The 19,446-nt window shown below is 39.6% G+C and overlaps 1 protein-coding gene across 3 annotated transcripts in view; it reads right to left on the bottom strand.

Annotated features, from left to right (window-relative positions):
* WARS2 (tryptophanyl tRNA synthetase 2, mitochondrial) overlaps positions 1–19,446 on the bottom strand; it is a 50,696-nt gene that overhangs the window by 21,131 nt on the left and 10,119 nt on the right. For all 3 annotated transcript variants that reach the window (XR_014619344.1, XM_084306395.1, XM_084306396.1), the window contains exon 2: positions 7,430–7,687. Coding sequence is in view for 2 of the 3 variants with exons in the window: in XM_084306395.1 (XP_084162521.1) it covers positions 7,430–7,687 (258 nt within the window). In the remaining variant the exon portion in view is untranslated. The remainder of the gene's footprint in view (positions 1–7,429; positions 7,688–19,446) is intronic.

Genomic DNA, 19,446 nt, shown 5'->3' on the forward strand with positions numbered 1-19,446 from the left:
GACAGCGCAGAAGACAAATAAACAGGTCTGGAAAGATATTTTGTATAGTTGTGTACTAAAAAAGTGGGGACAGAAGACAGAACACTTCCTAAACTACAAAAGAGAGAAAACATTTTTGAGGATTTTTGTCTCATCTAGACATACCAGTTAGTGTTTCTAAGAAATTCAATAGGCCTTTTATAACAAAGTTCTCCCCACATTTGTTTTTCTACAAGAAGTAAGATTTTATTAATGCCTAAGAATGCAAGCACTATGTTCAAGATGCTTGTTAATGCATGTTTATATTATACAGTTAGAAAGAATAATGGAGCCATGAACAAGACAAATTAGACTGCTCTTGAATTAAGTGCACATAGCAACTGAAGCACCCAGTGAGAAACTTTTATGACAGAAAATTTAACATGACATCCCAAATTCCCATTCAAAGAAACAATTGTAGCATGGGTGAAATAAGTTCACGGTTACAAAGGCAGTGTCTCACTTAAAGAACATAAGTCAAGCAACATAGAAAATTGTGGGGGAGGGATGGTTAGCTATTGCTGGCAAATCCATTGGTATTTACAGCTTTCATTACCACCTTTGACCAATATAATAATTTACCCTCATTTATATTTGATTAAAACTTACAGAAATAGGATCGGGCTCCTCTTTCCCCCAAAATCTCATCAAGAATAACCCTGCCAGAGTCCAACAATTATAAACCCAGATAAAGTAGAGTCATTTTGTCCAGACAATCTTTTTCTTCCCTTTATTCAATACCAAATGAACTTATTTTCAGAAACATTTTTCCAGTTGAACCCACAATACTGTCTGAGTAATCAGTTTGGTGTGTCCAGAAGATTGGTGGAGAGGAACGTATAAACAGCTACATCCTAGTATGAAATAAACCAGGTAAATTACAGAAGAGAAAAGCCAAAACCAAAACAAACAAACAAAAAAAACCCACACTACTAAACCATAACTTTTCTTTCTGCTGAGCACTGGTTATGTCTAGCTCAGTCCTATGAGGGAGAAAATACAGGGATGAGAGAAGCAGAATAATATGCTAAATTAGTTACATACTTCCTCTTATGACAGGAAGTTTTCAATGGACTATGGCAAACTAATGGACTTTAATGAATTTATAAGCCCTGATGCAATGGAAGCTTTTAAGGCCCTCTGAAAATTGGACAAGAAGTAGCTTGAATCTATTCAAACTCTGCCCACAAAACAAAGCAGCTGGATATTTCTGGAATATAATAGCAGTGCAACTGTTAGTGCACACATTTAAATTGTCGTATTTTGGCTTTTGGAGTTAAGGCTAAGACAAATTGGCAAATTCCCACCTCCAAGAGTTACTGCTTCAATTTGCTTGCACATTGCAAGAATACTGCAGCTAATTATACTTAAAAAAAATAAATCACCCCATCCAGAAGGCTGAAAACTGCAATTTTCCACCCAGAAATTGAAAGTTAAGTTATCCAGAAACTCACAGGACTTCTCAGAGAAGTGTTAGTGCAGCATATCAACCTTTGCCTGCTGAATCGACTCTGATAGAATTCTAGTTTCTATTGGGACATTTTGCATGTGTGGACGAGGATAGGTAGGTGGACAGGAAGAACAGCCTGAGACCACATAAAAGCAACAGCAGTTTCTAAAATCGTTTTGACTGTGAAGCAGATGAGATACAAGATGGTTATGGGTAAGAACTGAAATGTGCATTGTATCTACCAGGAATCAGAGAAAATGGGTTATACCCTTTAAGCTTACCATGTGTGCAGATTGCTTAGTCTTCTTTTCTTCCCTGTAGTGCTTTTTGGTTTTAGTAAAAAATTCCCTGTTTTATGAAAGATGACTGTTACAGCTTTTTATCAGTTATGGTACAATTTAAGGAACATATTTATTCTTTTTTATAGTATTTTTAGGATACATTGTGTAAGTCATTATTCTGCTAACTTCCATTTTATGCCTGATAGGTAAAGGCAGCCACTGAAAGCGTATCCTGATATTATTTTCTCTACAAGCAAAGACAGTTTCATACATCTTGCAGCTGCACTCCAAATGAAAATTAATAATTCTGAAATATGCATTTATTTTTGTTTTTACAGATATTGTCACTCTTCTATGACTTGTCTTCCTACCTAAGAAAATGTAATTAAAAGAACTGCAATGAAAGATCTTCACTCACTAGGATTCCATTAGAGCATCCAAGATATTCCACAGTTGTCTCTTCCTAGTTAATTTAACTAGGTGTGCTTGTTTATAACCCTTCACAGACAGAGTGATTCCAAACACTACCCTAAATCTTCATCATTGTCTTCTAAATATTTTCAAGTTATCATCATCTATTCTTTCCAGCCACTATTTACCTAAGCTAGAGATCAAACTTGTATAAGGTAACATAGGTGTGGGAGGTATTCGGAGAACAGCTATATATGTAGACCAAATATTCAGACAGACATTCAATTTCTGTTTATGTATGTTATGGAAAACTGCAATTTACAAATGGTAGATTCTTAAGCATACACGCCTAATTTTCATCAAACTAGCACTGTGCATTTGTAGATAACCGAGCTATACACATGACAATTAAGAACAGATGCCATATGACCTCAAAGTAACACGACAGAAATCAGCCTATACAAAATTCCACTTACTTTTATTTCATTTTCCTTGCAAGGCACATCAAAGTTTGGGGACTCAAAGGCAACCTGTATCCTTATCACAACAGCACCTTTTGGATCTAGCGTAAATCTGAGAGCTATCAGTTCTCGCCACGCTATTTTCCCAGCAGTCAATTCATGTTTAATATTATTCAGCCTTCTGTCTCTTTCTTGCATTGGAATGGACGATAAAATGTGGGAAAACTTTGGAGGTATTTCAGATAGTTCTGGATTAGAGATTTGATCTGCATAAACCCTGCTGTAAATAAAAGACTACCGACAGTGAAACCCTTGCGAAATGCACATGCCTTTGGAGAAACAAAGTAATCAATATTTTTCTTCACATATGGCAAACATATTCCAGAGAAGCAACACAAACAGCAGAAAGAAAGAATAGAAAGAGTAGCTAAAATAAAACAAACCAAAAAACTCCTTCAGGGATTCTAGACCATTCTTCCCCATGTTGATTCAGAGAAAGTAAAAGGATACAGGAACATTTTCAATAGCAACTGCATGATCAATTCCCTTAGTGGGAGCTTGCCATTATCAGCTTAGTTTTAAACTACAAGAATTTAATCGTTATTACTGCTACAGGATCAGGGTGTTTCCAGTCATTATTTGTAGCTGTTTTTAGTAATTAAACACAAAAGTTCGTATTTCATAATCACGTCATTGTGTAGTGTTTACTGAAAAATGAACAGAAGCGTTAATCAGAAGTAACTGCAGTAACATTTCTGTGATCTACAGATTTTGTAATTTTCAAGATAGAACAGAAAATACAAGAATAATTGTGCTGTGCTAAGCTACTGAGAACTCTCTCTTTTAAATAGAAATCTGAACCGATAAAACAGAAAGCCACTTTGTCAAATCACCAAACACAAAAAACATTTCTCTATTTGCAGAGGGATTTTCTTTGCTTTTCTGCTGTCCTCTGAAAGTACAACCTACATCAGTATCCATCCAGTTTTGGTTACTTTGCTTTACACTTCAGCCAAATCTCTGTAAACAAAAATAGTCTTTTTTAAACTATCCTTGGGGACTGCTACAGTTGCTGAAAAGGAGAGGCCATCTCCTTTTCATCTCTCTTTTTAAAAACAAACAAACAAAACAAAACAAAAAGAAATAAAAACTAAGCAATTAGAAATCTAAAAAAGAAAATAAAATCAGGCAGTAAGCTTTCTTAATTAGCAATAACTGCAATCCATCTTACACCTTTGTTCTGAGGAACAATCATCTTAATATTATATCATTCCTTAACTTACTATTTCTTTATCATACTAATGCAATTATCACATTAGCAAGGTTCCTGTCTCCTTTCCTCGCATCAACAGCTACACGCAGATATTTCTTTTAATTGCTTCCAGAGAAATGTCTGGTCCTGCCAATGTAATTGTAACAGATGAAGAGTGCATCGCTGTGTATACCTGACCACCACATACAGCTTGAATAGATTTATTTTGGGGAAGTCAACAAACCACTTCAGGCTGAACCATTACTGAAACGGTCTTTATTCATGAACTACTATCATAGTACTTCTGCTGTTTGCAGTGTGACAACAAGCTTACAAAAACCTGCCAAGATCAGCCACTTCTGAAAGCTGTATTGATACATGTGCTAAGTACTAGTAAGACAATGGTTCAAGGCATTAGACACCACTCAAAGAAAGCGTATATTTAATGCTTTAGATTAAATAACAAGAAAAAAACATTCTATCTGGACTGATAAGGGCACACAGAAAAGTTAAGATAAAAGCTAGTAAGCATATTTAGCAGAGGCCAGCCAACCTGTCATAACATAAAAAAGAATCACCTTTGCTGTCAACTTCTGTTTGATAAAGCTGAACATTTTTCAAGTCTAGCTAGCCAAAATTTTCACTGGTTTTTGAGTGCATTGGTTCTACAGAAGTGTCCCTTTTAGTCCTGTCTTCCATTTTCTGAGTCTGATACTTTCTCTTTGGGGACACAAAGATTCTATCTCAGTATAATTGTATTGTGAAAGATACAACATGCTTTCCACGGCTAACTGCAATGCAAGATCCTCATTGATAATCTGGTAGGTTCGAGGGAATTCTGCATGTTGGCTTTTAGCAAGACCTGTGACAGCAATAGTTTAGCTTTAAAACTCATAAGAATGTAAGAATAGCAACACTGGATCAGACCAAATATTCACCTCTGACAGCAAACAACAGAAATGAGTTTAGGCACAGAGAAAAGCACAGATACTCTCCTAACATGGGCTAAGTATGGTGGCAGCTATTTCTGCAAAGGTGGAACCTCAGGTTTGCAACAGAACCCAAGAGAATTTGCAGATTATTTTGTCCAGTCCCTTTTGAATCCACCTTCAGTTTTAGAAACCTGTATTTCCTTTCCTTCCAACCATAACCTGCAAATCATGTCTTCCACACTGAAAAGTCCTTATCTGTGTTTCTAGTTGCTTGTAACTAACTGAATTATTCAGTTGCTTGTAGAAAAAAAAAGAAAAAGAAAAAAAAGAAAAACAAACCAAACTGTTTTTTACTGCATTGATGGCTTGTAACTCATCTTGAGAATATTCCAGTTAATGTCAGCCTCAACCTGAATGAAGCTAAGTCAGGCTAGAGCCAAGTTAAAAGCCAAGCTTTTTATTCAAAAAGATGAACAGATTTGAACAAAGGTTAAATTAATTTAAGCACATCTCCATTAGAATTCTGTGGTAATCTACTTAGATTAGTTTTCTAAGATAGAGGAAAAAAAGATGCAGGCAGTGAATCTGTCTTCATCATTTCAATATCCATCAAGGACACGGAGCTATGATTATCATTTGCAGTTTGACAATGACAGGAAACTGCCTGTAAAGAACCACGTTCAAAAGAAAAAAGTAATAGCTGGGTTTCATCTCTCACTGATAAAATTCAGACCTTGTGTATATCACCTTTGCAGTTCTATTGCAAGTTGGACATCTGTTTAAAGATGTCTTCACAACAGCATAAGCTATGATACATCTGCCTCTGTTGGAAATAACAAAAGTTTGCCAATTTAGAGTTAGATACAGAAAGTTAATAGGGCAAGAGAATAAGTTGTGCCCCATGAAAATGCAGCGTGTGCTAGACCAGGCTTACACATGCCAAGTAGGAAGGTAAGCCCACTATTGCTTGGCACAATAAGGAGAAGAAGCAATCACATACGAATTACCAGATCAGGTGGGCAAAGGTGTGTATGAAAAGGAGCTTGTATTTAAAGAGGAGAAAAAAAAATCCCAGAGAAGACAGAACTCACTGGTGATTATAATGGAACTAACAAAAAACATACCATGCCAATCACCTGCAGGAGATATTGTGCAGCTGGCAGATTGAGTAGTAAATGCCAAAACCAAAGCATAGAAACATGTTTTACTTGCCCTTATGGCTGCACAGACTATGTTATGAGTTACCATACAGTGAACAAAATGAGACTTACTGAGCTAAATTAATGATTAACAGGTATTTTCATTGTGTTACTCATAACACACTCTATTGGTTTTACATGGAAAGGTTTTGGCTGCATGGGGGCTACAGGGGTGGCCTCCATGAGAAGAGTCCAGAAGCTGCCCCATGTTAGAGAAAAGCCAGCTCCAGCTGGCTCCAAAAGGGACCCACTGCTGGCCAGAGGTGAGCCACTGAACAACAGTGGTGTTCACATCTTGCATCTGTGACAGCATGTTTAAGAAAGGGAAAAATTGCTGCACAACAGAAGCTGGGAGAGAGGAGTGTGAAAATGTAGAAAGAAACAGCCCTGTAGCCCCCAAGGTCAGTGCAGAAGCAGAGCAGGAGGTGCTCCAGGCAGGCAGCAGCAGTTCCCCTGCAGCCTGTGGAGAGGCCCCTGGTGGAGCAGGGTGTCCCCCTGCACCCATGGGTCCCACATGGAGCAGATCTCCACGCTGCAGCCCAGGGAGGAGCCCCCGGTGGAGCAGGTGGATGTGGCCTGGAGGAGGCTGCAGCCCATGGAGAGTCCCCGTAGGAGCAGGCCCCAGGCCGGAGCTGCAGCCCGTGGAGAGGAGCCCACGCAGGAGCAGGTGATCTAGAAAGAGCTGCTGCCCAGGGTGGGTGTGTGCTGGTGCAGTCCAGCTCCTGAAGGATAGACAGCATGGTACAGACCCATACTGAAGCAATTCTTGAAGAACTGCAGCCTGTTGAAAGCCCATGTTGGATAAGTTCAGGAAGGGCTGCATCCCGTGGTAAGGACCCCACAATGGAGCAGGGGAAGAAAGTGAGGATGAAGGAGACACAGAGATGAAATGCTATCGACTGACAGTAACACTCCCTCTCCATTTTCTTGTGCCATTTGCAGGAAGGAGGTAGAAGGTGGATCAGGGGAAGGTGCTTTTAGTTCTTACTGCTCTCTACTGTTATTAATTGGCAGTAAATTAAATGAATCTTTATCAAGCTAGGTCTTCTTTGCCCATGATGGTAACTGGTGAGAGATCTCCCTGTTCTTATCTCAGCCCACAAGTTGTTTCATCGTATTTTCTTCCCAGGTCCTGCTGAGACAGGAGAGTGAAAGACTGGTACCTAGTGTCTACCACACATGCATAAGCTGCTAGCTCTGCTTGGGAAATTTATAATGTATTTTTCTCAAAATGGACTTTCTGATCATGGTTTCAGCCTCTTCAGAACAGCAGTAAGGGATGAATTCGAAATCCAACACTGCTAACATTTTCTAGGACCACAAATATGAAGAAGATACACGAATTTGGTAATGTTATGTTCCTTCATTGACAGGATTGGAAAGCCACTTAACTAGAAATGATACTAATATAACAGGGGCACTAACCAGTGACTGCCGGAACAGGAAGCACTTCTTGGGGTCGATCCCACAGGCAAGGATGGCAGCGGTGGTGTCCAGTATGTTTTGACGCAGGAGAGCTGGTTCCTTCGGCATGGTGAGAGAGTGCATGTCCATAATGCTGTATAACACTGAGCTGTACTCTTCCTGCAGATTCACCCAGTTCTGAATGGCTCCAAGGTAGTTACCCAGATGAGGTGTCCCAGTTGGCTGTATGCCAGAGAAAATCCGATCCATGACCATGTTCTGTTACAAAGCATTGGTAAAATTAGCATAAGCATTTTTGACAAATTCTTTTATATTTTAGGTTATTAATAAAGCCTTACTTATGCTTGTCTCTTCTTTCCACTTGTCAATGTATTAAAAAGCCCTACCTAGAGATGCCTAAAAATAAGTGTAATAAGTCAATCAAAATACTGTTACTGCAGAGACTGACAACTAGCATGATCTTAAATAGTCAGATCAAATATGCAAACAAATATAGCTGTAAGCATGATCAGTGAACGTTAGGTTTCAGAAACCAAGTGGTAGATTCTTTCATCTTCTTTTTGCTCTGAAACTGCATATTTCTCTTTAGTACATTATCCTTTCTTATACCAATACTTAGGATCACAACACAGAGACATCAAAACATTTTTATTATAAACATACACAATATCCAAGCAGATTGCCATCTTAGCTCCCATGGACACTATACTTTTATTCTAGCTGCAGAGAACATTCTGAGTGTTCCTGAAAGAAAGCTAGTCCTTGATTCAAAGGTCAAGACTATCAAAGTTCTGAAGCTATCCACCTTGGATAGAGTTTCTAAAGGACTCTAAAAAGAAATACTGCCATAGCTCAGGATCACACCTGGAATACCATCAACACAACAGCACCAGTGAAAAGTCAACATCTGAAGGAAGTTCACAGAAACTGCAAAAAATGATTAAGAAGCTGAGGTTGTGAGCAAAGATTAAAAAGCTTAAAAGATGTATAGCTTGGCTAGGTGACAGTTACCATCTTGGAAAGTTTGTTTTCCTGCATCTCAGCGCTCCATCTGACCGTTTCTCAGAGCCCCAAGCTGTCAGCGTATGATCAATTACCTCCCTACTTTTCCAAAGAATTCCACCATATTCAGAAAGTAATTCAGCAATGTTTTACGTGAAAATCCTTGTTACATGCCAAGTTGTGAAAGCATGCAAGACTGCTCAACTCATAAACGAGGGTCTCAGCAACCTCAGCAGGGAGTCCCAGTCACAGAGATGTGCAATACAAACCATTAGACTCTGATGTGCAACAGGAACATCAACTTCATTATACCTCTGGCTGCAAGATTTCTTTCCTGCTAAGTTTTACAAGCAACATTTATAAAAAGTTATAGATTATTTATTTACTGATATAACGTTACCATTCCTGTGAATCTCTTTTAAATGTAGGGGGGTGGAAGGAGAAAAAAGAAAGTCACACAATTATGAAATCATGCAAAATGGCAGCAAGAATCAAAGACAAGTACCAGTAATTTTAACTATTAAAAATAGGACTTCAATTTGACTGCATTCCCTTAATTCTTTTCAACTCAGACTCAAGAAAAATGATTGAGAAAGTATTTCCAAGCAGAGATTTTTTTTTTTTTTAATAATAATTATAATCTGTAGTTCAGAAAAGCCTAGCCTATTTACTTCAAAATTTGCTGAAAAATTCTTGCTTTCAAAGCAAGCTAATTTTTCAGGTCAAGATAGTTTTCTTATCCAATGCATTAGCATTTGTGCTGACAGGTAAGCGCAAGTTTGGGCTAGCAGCCATACTAATTTCTCTCCTAAGTGCCTACACACTTAAGTCCATGTGGTAACCCTCCCCCTCCATCCCAAATATCTGCTTGATTTCACAGTATGTTCCTGAATCAGTTTCTAAATGCTCTTGGGGAACCTCCAGCACAGTAGCTGGAATGTAGCTAGTGCTGTGAAAAGCACAACATTTCCTCCAACAGTAATTCTAACTCCCTGTTCTTGTGCTCCAGTCCTTGACCACCCATACCCCTTTTGTCCATCACTAAAAAAATGTGGTCATGCTATACAATGCCTTGCTTGCCATGTGACCCCTTGTTTTCCTAGGAACCTCCATCAGAGCATTTATTACCACCTGCAGAACCCCTGAATTCCTGCTAAGCTACTACCTGGCCCGAGGACTGCAGCCAACTTGCTGTTAACTGAGCAAGTCCAGGTGCTCACCTAGAGAAGGAGACATAAAGAATCCCAACATATATACGTAAAGTGAAGTTTTGTAGACACTTGAACTGAAGATTCACTAGGGTTCAGAGCTGTGCTGTTATTATTAAGGACATAGAGTGGTGGCGAAGCAATGCAAAAGTTATTTAGCAGGCATAACATTTGTCTTTTGTTTCCAATGTTGCTCAGGAAAGAAAACAAGACTATAAATAGATGATCACTAAGATGGCGTTCTGTACCCAGGGATCCCAGAACAGCTGGTTGTTTCTCAGAGCACATTTCCTCTCCTCATCTCTCTGTCTCCCTTCACTCACTTCTAATCCTGATGCTCCTTCCCACCTTCACATCTTTCCACAGTGCTGATTGTTTCCAGCACCCACTTATATGCCTGTTTAACCACACTGTTCTACACAGGCTAAGGTTGCTTACAGCTCCACTTTTTGTTTTCTTCTCCATGTAGTTTTACCCCTTCTGTGTTCTTGTAGTATTTTCTTCCCCTACTTGTTTTCTCCCATCCCCTGCTTCCCAGATGAACTCTTGGATGGCATATCAAGACAGCTAGGAGGCAGAGGATGCCATATGGTAAGGAGGCCATTGCTGCCTTGACTCCAGTGGCTTTATAGAGAATGTTTCCTAGCTGCACTGCTAGAATAGTTGAGAAAATGTACAATGTTTCAGAAATGCACTACGGGCATAAATAAAATATGTTAAGATGACCATGTTAAAGCATGATGCAGAAGACTGCACATCTTTTGACTGCCATCTAGACAAAGACAGCATCACCTGAAATACCCTGTTACTGTTTCATTTCCCTGAGACTCTGAAGCTCATAGCACTTTAGGACAGAAACAGCTCTGCCCCCTTGGGGTAAACATCTGTTGTACCAGGAATCTGGAATCTGCAGTTCACACAGGTCAGCTCATGTGCCAATGCCTTCACCCAAACACAGCTGGCACCCTGAGCCTGTGGAGAACAACTCTATCTACAAACCTCCTCAGCCCCAAAGTCACACTGATTCCAGTCTCCTGCAGCCTTGGTCCCTGCTTCATATGCTTTCTATGACATGTTCTTTATCTTTCTTCTTCCCTTCCAAGATCACTGCCAGCTCTGCAGATTAAGTCACTATGAACATATCAGACATATTAACAAAATTGTCCCTGATTTTAATACACTCAAATAGATGGCACAAATGTAATAAAGACATTTTAACAGGTAGTTCGAAAACATTTTTCACAAATAAAATACAAAATATTGGTGTCTCAACATGCACGTTCAAATTCTGTGCTAACACCAAATATCTTAAGGGTAATGATGAGCTAATTAAAGATGGGTTTATTGTAATACGATGTAAGCTAACATTTGGTGACACAATTTAAGTTGGAAAGAAAACACCCAACTACAATGCAAAATGGACATGGTTTTATATAAACAGAGAAGAAAGTTCTGTCTACCCAGAAAAGAGTGTACCCGTGAAAGCGAGCATGGCATCTTTAATGGTGCTTGTGTGTTCAAATGGTAAACAACTACTTATAAAAGGGTTGTTCAGTATATGGGCAATAAATAACAAGTTAAACACAAGAAACAAACAGTAGCAGCATTATACTGAGTCAAAGCTCAGCAACTACTTTACTCATAGTATGGAATTTGCAGAAACAAGTAAATCCAATAATGAAAACTGAGCTAGGCTTGACTTGCAAGTACATTACAAAGAACAAACCCACACTGGCTCCCAGCTGAGGGACCAGTTGACCAGAAGTCTTTCATCTTTAACTCCTTTGATTCTATTTAACAACATAAAGCATGAGATGTTACAGCAAATAGGGTGGTATGAAATATTCCATTGTGTTAGCAGAAGTCTATATTAAAACAAAAAACAACAGAAAAAAATACCCCTAAACGAATCTTGAATTTCTAGCACTAAAAATATACAGAGAACATTGCTCCTTTGGCGAGAGTTTATGTTCCCTGTTTGTTCACTCCGTGAGAAGCAGCGGGCAGCATAGCAGCATGGCAGGGGAGTTCTGCCTGGTACCATGAAATCATAGGGCTGGAATGCGCTTCAGTGGAGCTGCTAGGTCAGGGGATGGGAGCTGTGTGCTCCGAAGTACCGAAGTTGGAAAAGGATGAAAACAAAAGGAGTGAAGACTTCCCAATGGAGCAGAGTGAAAGCCACAAGACATGCAGCTCCAGCCCACAGGCACTCACTCATTCAGACATCTGTAGTAAGCACAGTGTGAGCCTGCTGTTCGTATGTTTAACTCTGTATGGTGTGTGCACCTACACCACTAGTGCTGCATGTTAATCTACACTCCTGTTAAGAGCATGGGATCCGACAGACGTTTTAACATCCATTGCTTGTTTTCTCTCAATAAGACATCTGCAAGGCGATTCCAAACACCACAGTGCATTTCCTGGCTGCACTTCTAAACAAGTTTGGTCTAAAGCCTGTTAAGGATCAGGTATCTTCTTACCTACCTTCTTTTGCAGTAGTGAATGAGCAACTGCTGCTCCTCGAACTGGAACAGTTCGAGAACATTTACTTGTCAGCTGCTATCAGGAATAAGCATTACATTGTTGTTGCAGAGTGTGATGATCCCAATACCCTGCATCTATTCTGAATGCCAAAGGCTATACCGGAAAAGATGACACCTTCCCAAAGCCAGTGCTGCTGTTTTGGACCAGTGCTGAGCTTTTCTCAACAGGTCACACGTGCAGTAAGGAGAGCTAGAATTGTCAAGGAATCAATATGGCAGTCAAAACCACATTCATTCACTGTACATATGAGACAAGTGTGCCAGAACTGGAGAACACAAAAAAGCTGCTAGAGTTAAGGAAACGCCATTTTTTTGTCTCCTAAAGTCTACTGCAAACAGTTTTATTTTGAAAGCTAAGGTGTTTATAGCATGCTTGTCTAACCAAAATAATTCTTGAAAGAATATTACTAAAATCAATGAAATACTGTTCAGTTACATAGGGAAATATCTGCATGATACACAACTTTCTCATGTTAGTTATGGCATGGGCAGACTGGCTCAAGCAGCACTGAACCTTATTATCTTTGAAAGAAACATGCAGACTGCCTAAAGTTTATATGTACAACAATCTACCAAAGCAAGAAATTGTTTGAAGAAGAGAAGGGGGTATTCAAAAATACAGCTACCTTTGACTAAGTTCCCCTTAGGTTTTTGTCCTTGGTGGACCAAACTGTTTTCACATATTGAGCAGTCATGTTACGTCAAGAAACAGTCCCTTTCACAAGTTATAGGAACCCTAGGGAAGGAGGATTTTAGGGGTTAAGATGTATACCTCAGAAAACAGACACATGACTCTCTCATCTGTTAAAGAGCACACAGAGAAGCTTCCAAGCTCTTCAGCAACCCAGCAGCACGTTAGAGCAGCTATGCAGTCCTTTCGATGCTGGTAGCTGTACAGATTGCATTTCCAATTGTGTTTAAAAGCTTTCTGCAACTTCCAGAGCAGGATGCCATATGCTCCTTAAACTATTTGCAGCTGTAGAAGAAGTTTCACAATAAAGTTTCTCTTTTTCATTCCATGACTTTCAGCTGACTCAAATTTACTTTGTTAATACCCTCTAATTTAGACATCTGTACAATTTGAGTACATATTACTCAGATATAGGTATAATTGATATCCAAACAAAACAACAGCTACAAGACATCTTCAAAAGAAAAAAAAAAAAGCCCATGTAAAACAATTACATACTTAAAAATTAAATTAAAATACATAATAGTTTCTTCAAAGAAATCTGGAAAAATGTATTTCTTTAAAATTAAAGATTACAGACTGTGGAAAGTAGAGAGTTTAAGACTATTTTACAAACAAGCATGGAAATGTACAACTAGCTATAATCTAGCATTGCTTTACCAAACTAAAAATCAAGTGGAAAGCAAAACACATGTCCATTACTAAAAGCATTTCATTATATCACTGACCATGAACTTACAGGGCTCTTTCCATGAGCTCAGCACCACATCTGCACCTTTTAAAAGGGCAAGTCTTCTTTTGTTTATTAGTATAAGAAGCCACCTCTCTCTCCTTTAAAATTATAGGAAGTTGCTATTTTTTTTAAAAAAAGATTTTTTAGATTCTTCACCAGGAAGAATTTATTTATTTATTTATTTTAATTTGTCAGGCTAAGACCCAGGCAAGCTCAAGTATGAACTGTCTTCATACTGCAAGACACAGCACAGACACAAATATAGCCATTTCGTGAGGGAACCTGTGATTTGGGAAGCCTCAGACTTCACTCACTCAAAGATTCAAGCAGATCAAAAAACCTCTGTGTCACTCTAATCAATTCTTTGTATCTTGACTATGCCCATCATGTTTAGCTTTATGAATTCTGGGAGAGCTGAATCTAAGTTAGATATATTTATCTGGCATGGTCAACAGAAATCTGCCTCTCAAACACGCAGCAGAATCAGTCGTAATGCAATTAATTTGATTCTCAAAAGGAATTACACAAATAAAATGAAGTAAAAACATTCACAGGAATTAAGCTCCTCTTCTTCATAACTTCTTTATAACTTTATTTATAACATAAAGATTGCAATCATACACTTGAAAAGATGTCAGATGAAGACAAACCTACAAGTATAAAGAAATCTTATGCCAATAATTGAATCTCTTCCATGTTTTAAAAAGAGAAAAAAACTAGCATCTGTTCAAGGAGATAGGAGAAAACTGCCCATTAGCAATTCTCAGGACTGCTTTCTCCTTTTCATTTGGCATAGGAAATATTTAGATAATTTCATCAGAATTCAGCTGATAGGAGTCTGTTATAGAGCTACGGTTTGACATGACAGACCATAATAAGACTATGGCATTAACCCTGGCCTAGAACTACAGAGGCAGTACATCTCAGTTTTTCAATCTAGTGGTACCCAGGGAAGGGGGAGATGGACACTTGTATTTTCAAGACACCCCCCCCTCCACCCAGATATAGAGATATAAAAATCAACTCCTGGAGAATCTGCTAATTGTATCGTCTGAGTAACAGAGCATAAAGGTGAGGTTCCTGAATAATTCCTTCGGTCTGTTCATAAATCTAACCCAGCAAGCTAACTGATGGGAGACTCCTGCATCTAAATAATATATCTAATTAATATTTTCATTTTTAGATTAATTAAAAGAAAAACAACTCGGTCACAAGCTCACCTTTGGGCTGAAACACGAGCAATAGTTTTCAGAGCTAAAAACCTCATCATTACAGAAGATTGCAGCAGTATTACAATAGCTGTAACACAACAACAGCTGCAGCAGCAATCACCCTGCAACCCACAGTGATGGTTGCTTTTCACATGCTATAGCATTTAGCCCCTCCGCTTTATTTTGATAGCCATGTAGTCAGGGCAGAACAGGTGAAGAGGCGAGCGAAGTCTGCAGCATCTGAGCTAATTCTAAACACAGGTGGCGGGCAAGACGGAGAGAACAGGAAGTCGACAGGAGAATCGCTGCTGACACATACGACAGGAAAGATTGATGGCTTCCCTCTCTAGTTTTCCCCACTGTGTAGGCACGCAGGGGGTGGGGGAAAGGGACGGAGAAGCTGCTGTGCTGGCGACATAACACACCGCACAGCCGCCTCAGCGCTAGCACTGATTAATGAGACTGGAACGACTCAGGAAACAGCAAAGGATCATTCACAGACATTGCTCTTCTTGTTATAATTTTATCCGCGGCGGTTCATTTAGTCCTAGCTGTCCCAAACTGAAGCAAGTTCAAAGTTGCCAGAAAAAAAAAAGCAAATGTGAAAGTCAGGGGGAAGAAAGAGCAGTATTAAGTAAACACAGACTCGAGTAAAACACACAAATTAGAAATTTTCAAATTTCAAACGTGAAGATCCTCCCAACAGGGATCAAAAAGGGAGGAAAAAAAAAAAAAACAACAAAAAACGAAAAACTTGCCTCAACCTCAAAGACAAAAGAAATTCTTGGGCTGACAAAAGTTCCCAACTACTGCATTTTTTGCATCTGTCTATGATTTTTTATTTCCCTCATTAATACTTTACAACTTCAAAGCTCTCGTTTCTAAAACGATACGCTGGCTTAGCAGAAAATTGTCTTCAACCAGCTATTAAGCAGCAAAATGCAGGGAAACCAGAAGTCAGATTTTACTAGCCAAAGCATATATTTTAAAGCCTAATTGGGACAATTTAAGTGTTAATGCCACTAGAAATCAGAAAAAAAATGTAAGAGGGAACCTTAGAAGCAGTCTATGTACTACAGGGTTTTCCTCATTTATTGCCTCTTAAGCAATTACTTCTCCACAAAGTTGCTGTGGAAGCCTTTAAAACATGTTTATCTCGATCTCTTAATTCAATACATCAAATTCATCTGGTACAAATGCTATTTCATCATGCTTAATTCTTAAATTTAGGGATTAAAGAGCTAACATTAAATTAGAAAGAAAACATATTTATACCAGAGCAAGATTTGAGATTAATAGCTTCTCAGAAGGGCTTAACTCACTGCTCAGAAACCGAAATAAATTAAGATTTAAAGAGCACTGCCTGGTACCCCTTTCTTGAATGTCAAATACATTTATATTTAAACTTAAGTAAGATTTTAATATTTATATTTAAAATGAGAAACACATTTAAAGAAGAAACATTTACAGCATACGCTAACCCCACTCTATAAATTTAACTCTGCCCTCTAGGGCTAGCAAAAGACGGCAGTGTAACTGCGTTTGGGTTAGGCTGCCCTCTCATGCTGCCTCCTTGAAGATGACTAAGCGAATGGATCCTTTCATGTGGTGCGCTGTGTCCCACAAACGTATTCTCCCATTTGCCTTTATGAGCTCCACGTGCCACTCGACGTGCTAGTGACAGCTGTACTGACAGGCGCAAGGATTATCTGTGGCAGGTTGCCGCAGTCCACACCACCGCACCGCAGAGTCACCTCCGAGCCCAAGGCATCGCAGGCCTGTCCCCCTCCGTGCAGCGTTAAACAGGTGACACAAACTCCAGCTAAGGGACAGCGAAGCAGCCGGCAGCCTACAAAACGGAAGAGTTGGCTCAAATACCCTGCAGAGGTTTAGCACAAGAGGCAGTGTTAATCTTTGACAGGGCGAGAAGGGTTTGCTCGCAGTGGGTGAAGTAAGCAAGCACAGGTCCTGCACGCAGCCAGCTGTTGTGACCGATCCTACTCTAAAACACAAAGCCTCCCTGAGCAAGGCCACAGACCCATAGCTTGATTTTTGTGTGCTGAGCTCCCTACAGCTCTCCAGATCAAGTGGATGGACAGCATGCCATGGCACCTGTCCAAAGTTGTGGCATAACCCAGAGGGGCACAGCTCCTGAGCAATGCACACGGACTCAGGCACTGCTGCTGCACCGCCTGGTTCCAAAGCCATGCGCTGAACTGCAGCCGATGGTCTCAAACAGCACAAGACGGGCAGCACCCTCCTTTTTTAAAGCAATAAAGCTTTTTCAACCAAACTACCTCTTCACACATTAACTGCATTCACACATTAACTGCATCCATTAGCCAATTTCACCAAAACCCAGTGAAATACCCAGTTAGTGCCTCTCCAGCAGGAGGCTGCAGGGGGAGCTAAGCCTGCTGGACAACCAGCAGGAGGCTTCTGGCCAGCTGGGCAAGGCACCAAGGTCAGGCCAGCCCCATGCACGCTACCTCCAGATCCCTTAGGTGACACACACAATGATCAAAGCTGGAAGTATGATAGTTACACAGTACTGTAGGCAGTGCTTGCAAGGCAAAGGGAAAAGAAGAGGGAGTTACACAGGCTTATTTCATTGCGGAGAACACACCTAAGACACACACCCATAGAAAAGTTTACTGAACTTTTTGCTGAATGAGCAGCAATCAAATAATAAACACTTGAGGGCACAGATTCCTGGAGACTGGAGACAATCCTCTGATGTATCCACCAGGTCTGCCTTCCTCCTGATCCAGCTGCAGCCCCATGGGCCGTACAAAGCACACTTGCACAGCAGCAGCGGGCCAGGAGAGAGCAGAGCGGCTTCTACTCCACGCTGGGACCTCACCCAAGAGTTACCCTGCATTAGTCAGAGTAACTGTAATTTTTGGAAAATACAGGAAGTAATTTTAAGAACCTAGAAGAAATTACAGCTATAAACAGCAAACAGCAGTACTTCTCAAGATCTAGCGATGCCAGACTTTTCTAATAACCTTCTACAGCAGAAGAGATGCTAGTATGGAGAAGTATTAAAGGTTATATCCTGATTTTTAGGGTCTCAATTTCCCATAAGCTACAGAAATAGCACCTAGACAAAATACTACATGCTAGGGGGTGGAATTGGACAGCAAAAAAACAAAGAAACAAAACAGCATTTATTGATGGCTTACAGTGGGTGTGGAAAGATAAACCAATTGCAGATTTGCAGGGTTTCATCTGGGGTCCAGTATTACTCAGTACTTTAGTATCTTCATTAATAATCTTGATGATGAAATAAAGAGTATTCATTAAATCTGCAGACACCAAGCTGGAAGGGCTCAAAGAGATCTTGATAGAGGGGCAAAATGGTCTGAAAAAATGGGATGCTCTTTACCAGGACAATGGACATGGATATATACAGTGAGAAATACTGAACTGCATAAATACAAGGAGAACAGCTGTTCAGGCAACAACTGCAGAACAGGATCTGAAGTTTATAACACTTCAGAAAGTGAAGACTTAATGTCATGCTTATGCAAAAACACAGATTAATAAACTACAGCAAAAATCGCACAGGAATACATTGACAGAATCAAAATCGAAAGGCACAGAACAAATCTCTCACCCTACTCACGATGACGACCGCCTCAAGCTGTAGCAGTGGGCCACGATCTGGGTCTGCATTTCAAAACAGTGGTAGAAAAAGGCCACAGATGTGTAACCAAATCTAATGAGAGACCTCAGAAATAAGACTATTAAGGAAAGCCTAAAAGAACTGAGGCTTAGTCCAATGGAAGGAAAATTGAGGAGAGACAAGATTTTAAACATGCCTTAAATACATAGTCCTCTGCATATGACTTTTGAGACCACAGTTAATAGGGTAAGAAAAAATGAGCTTAAGTTGCAGTAAGAAAGATTCAGACCAGATGTAAAGAAAACTTCAACAGCAAGAAAAAGAAAACATTTCAGAAGAGTGCTTACAGAGGTTCTGATTGCCTAACAGTAATGAAATAGTTATAAGAAAATATTATATGAGATGTGTTGATAAAGACATAGGACAGCTCACTTTTATTTTGGGACAGCGGAAGCACCAGATCACCTCTAGGTAGGTCTCTCCCAGTTCTTTGAGCCTATGATTTTATGTAACCATGACTAAGGTCAAAGTGAGATGAACGAAGATAGAAGACAGCTCTACGTAGACTGGCTAGATATCACGGTAGCTCAAGATGCAAGTCCTTCTACCAGCATTTAACAAAATTTGAGGTTTGAAGCCTTTTCACAGGTAGCAGCTATACACTGACATGCTTTGCAAGACCATTCTGTGTTGCTGAAAGATGTGAAATCCTGGTTAACGTTAACTGCTTGCAATCTGGTAAATACCCATATTCAGAAATGTACACTGCTTTAATAGAATAAAACTGATAGCCACCATTGAAGAATTAGCACTCATTTTGCTACAGGAGACCAACATTAATAAAGTCATAAATTATTTATAAATTATAGTTATAGCTTATTTGAACACATTTTAAGTATTGAAAACATTGCACTCTTAAAACAAACAAACAAAAAAGCTAAAGAATGCCCCCATAACTAAATACTTCCCTCCCAGAGAAACTGGAGAAGTTTTATGTTTTT

Source organism: Netta rufina, assembly GCF_964035555.1.
Source record: "Netta rufina genome assembly, chromosome: 1".
Lineage (NCBI taxonomy): Eukaryota > Metazoa > Chordata > Aves > Anseriformes > Anatidae > Netta > Netta rufina.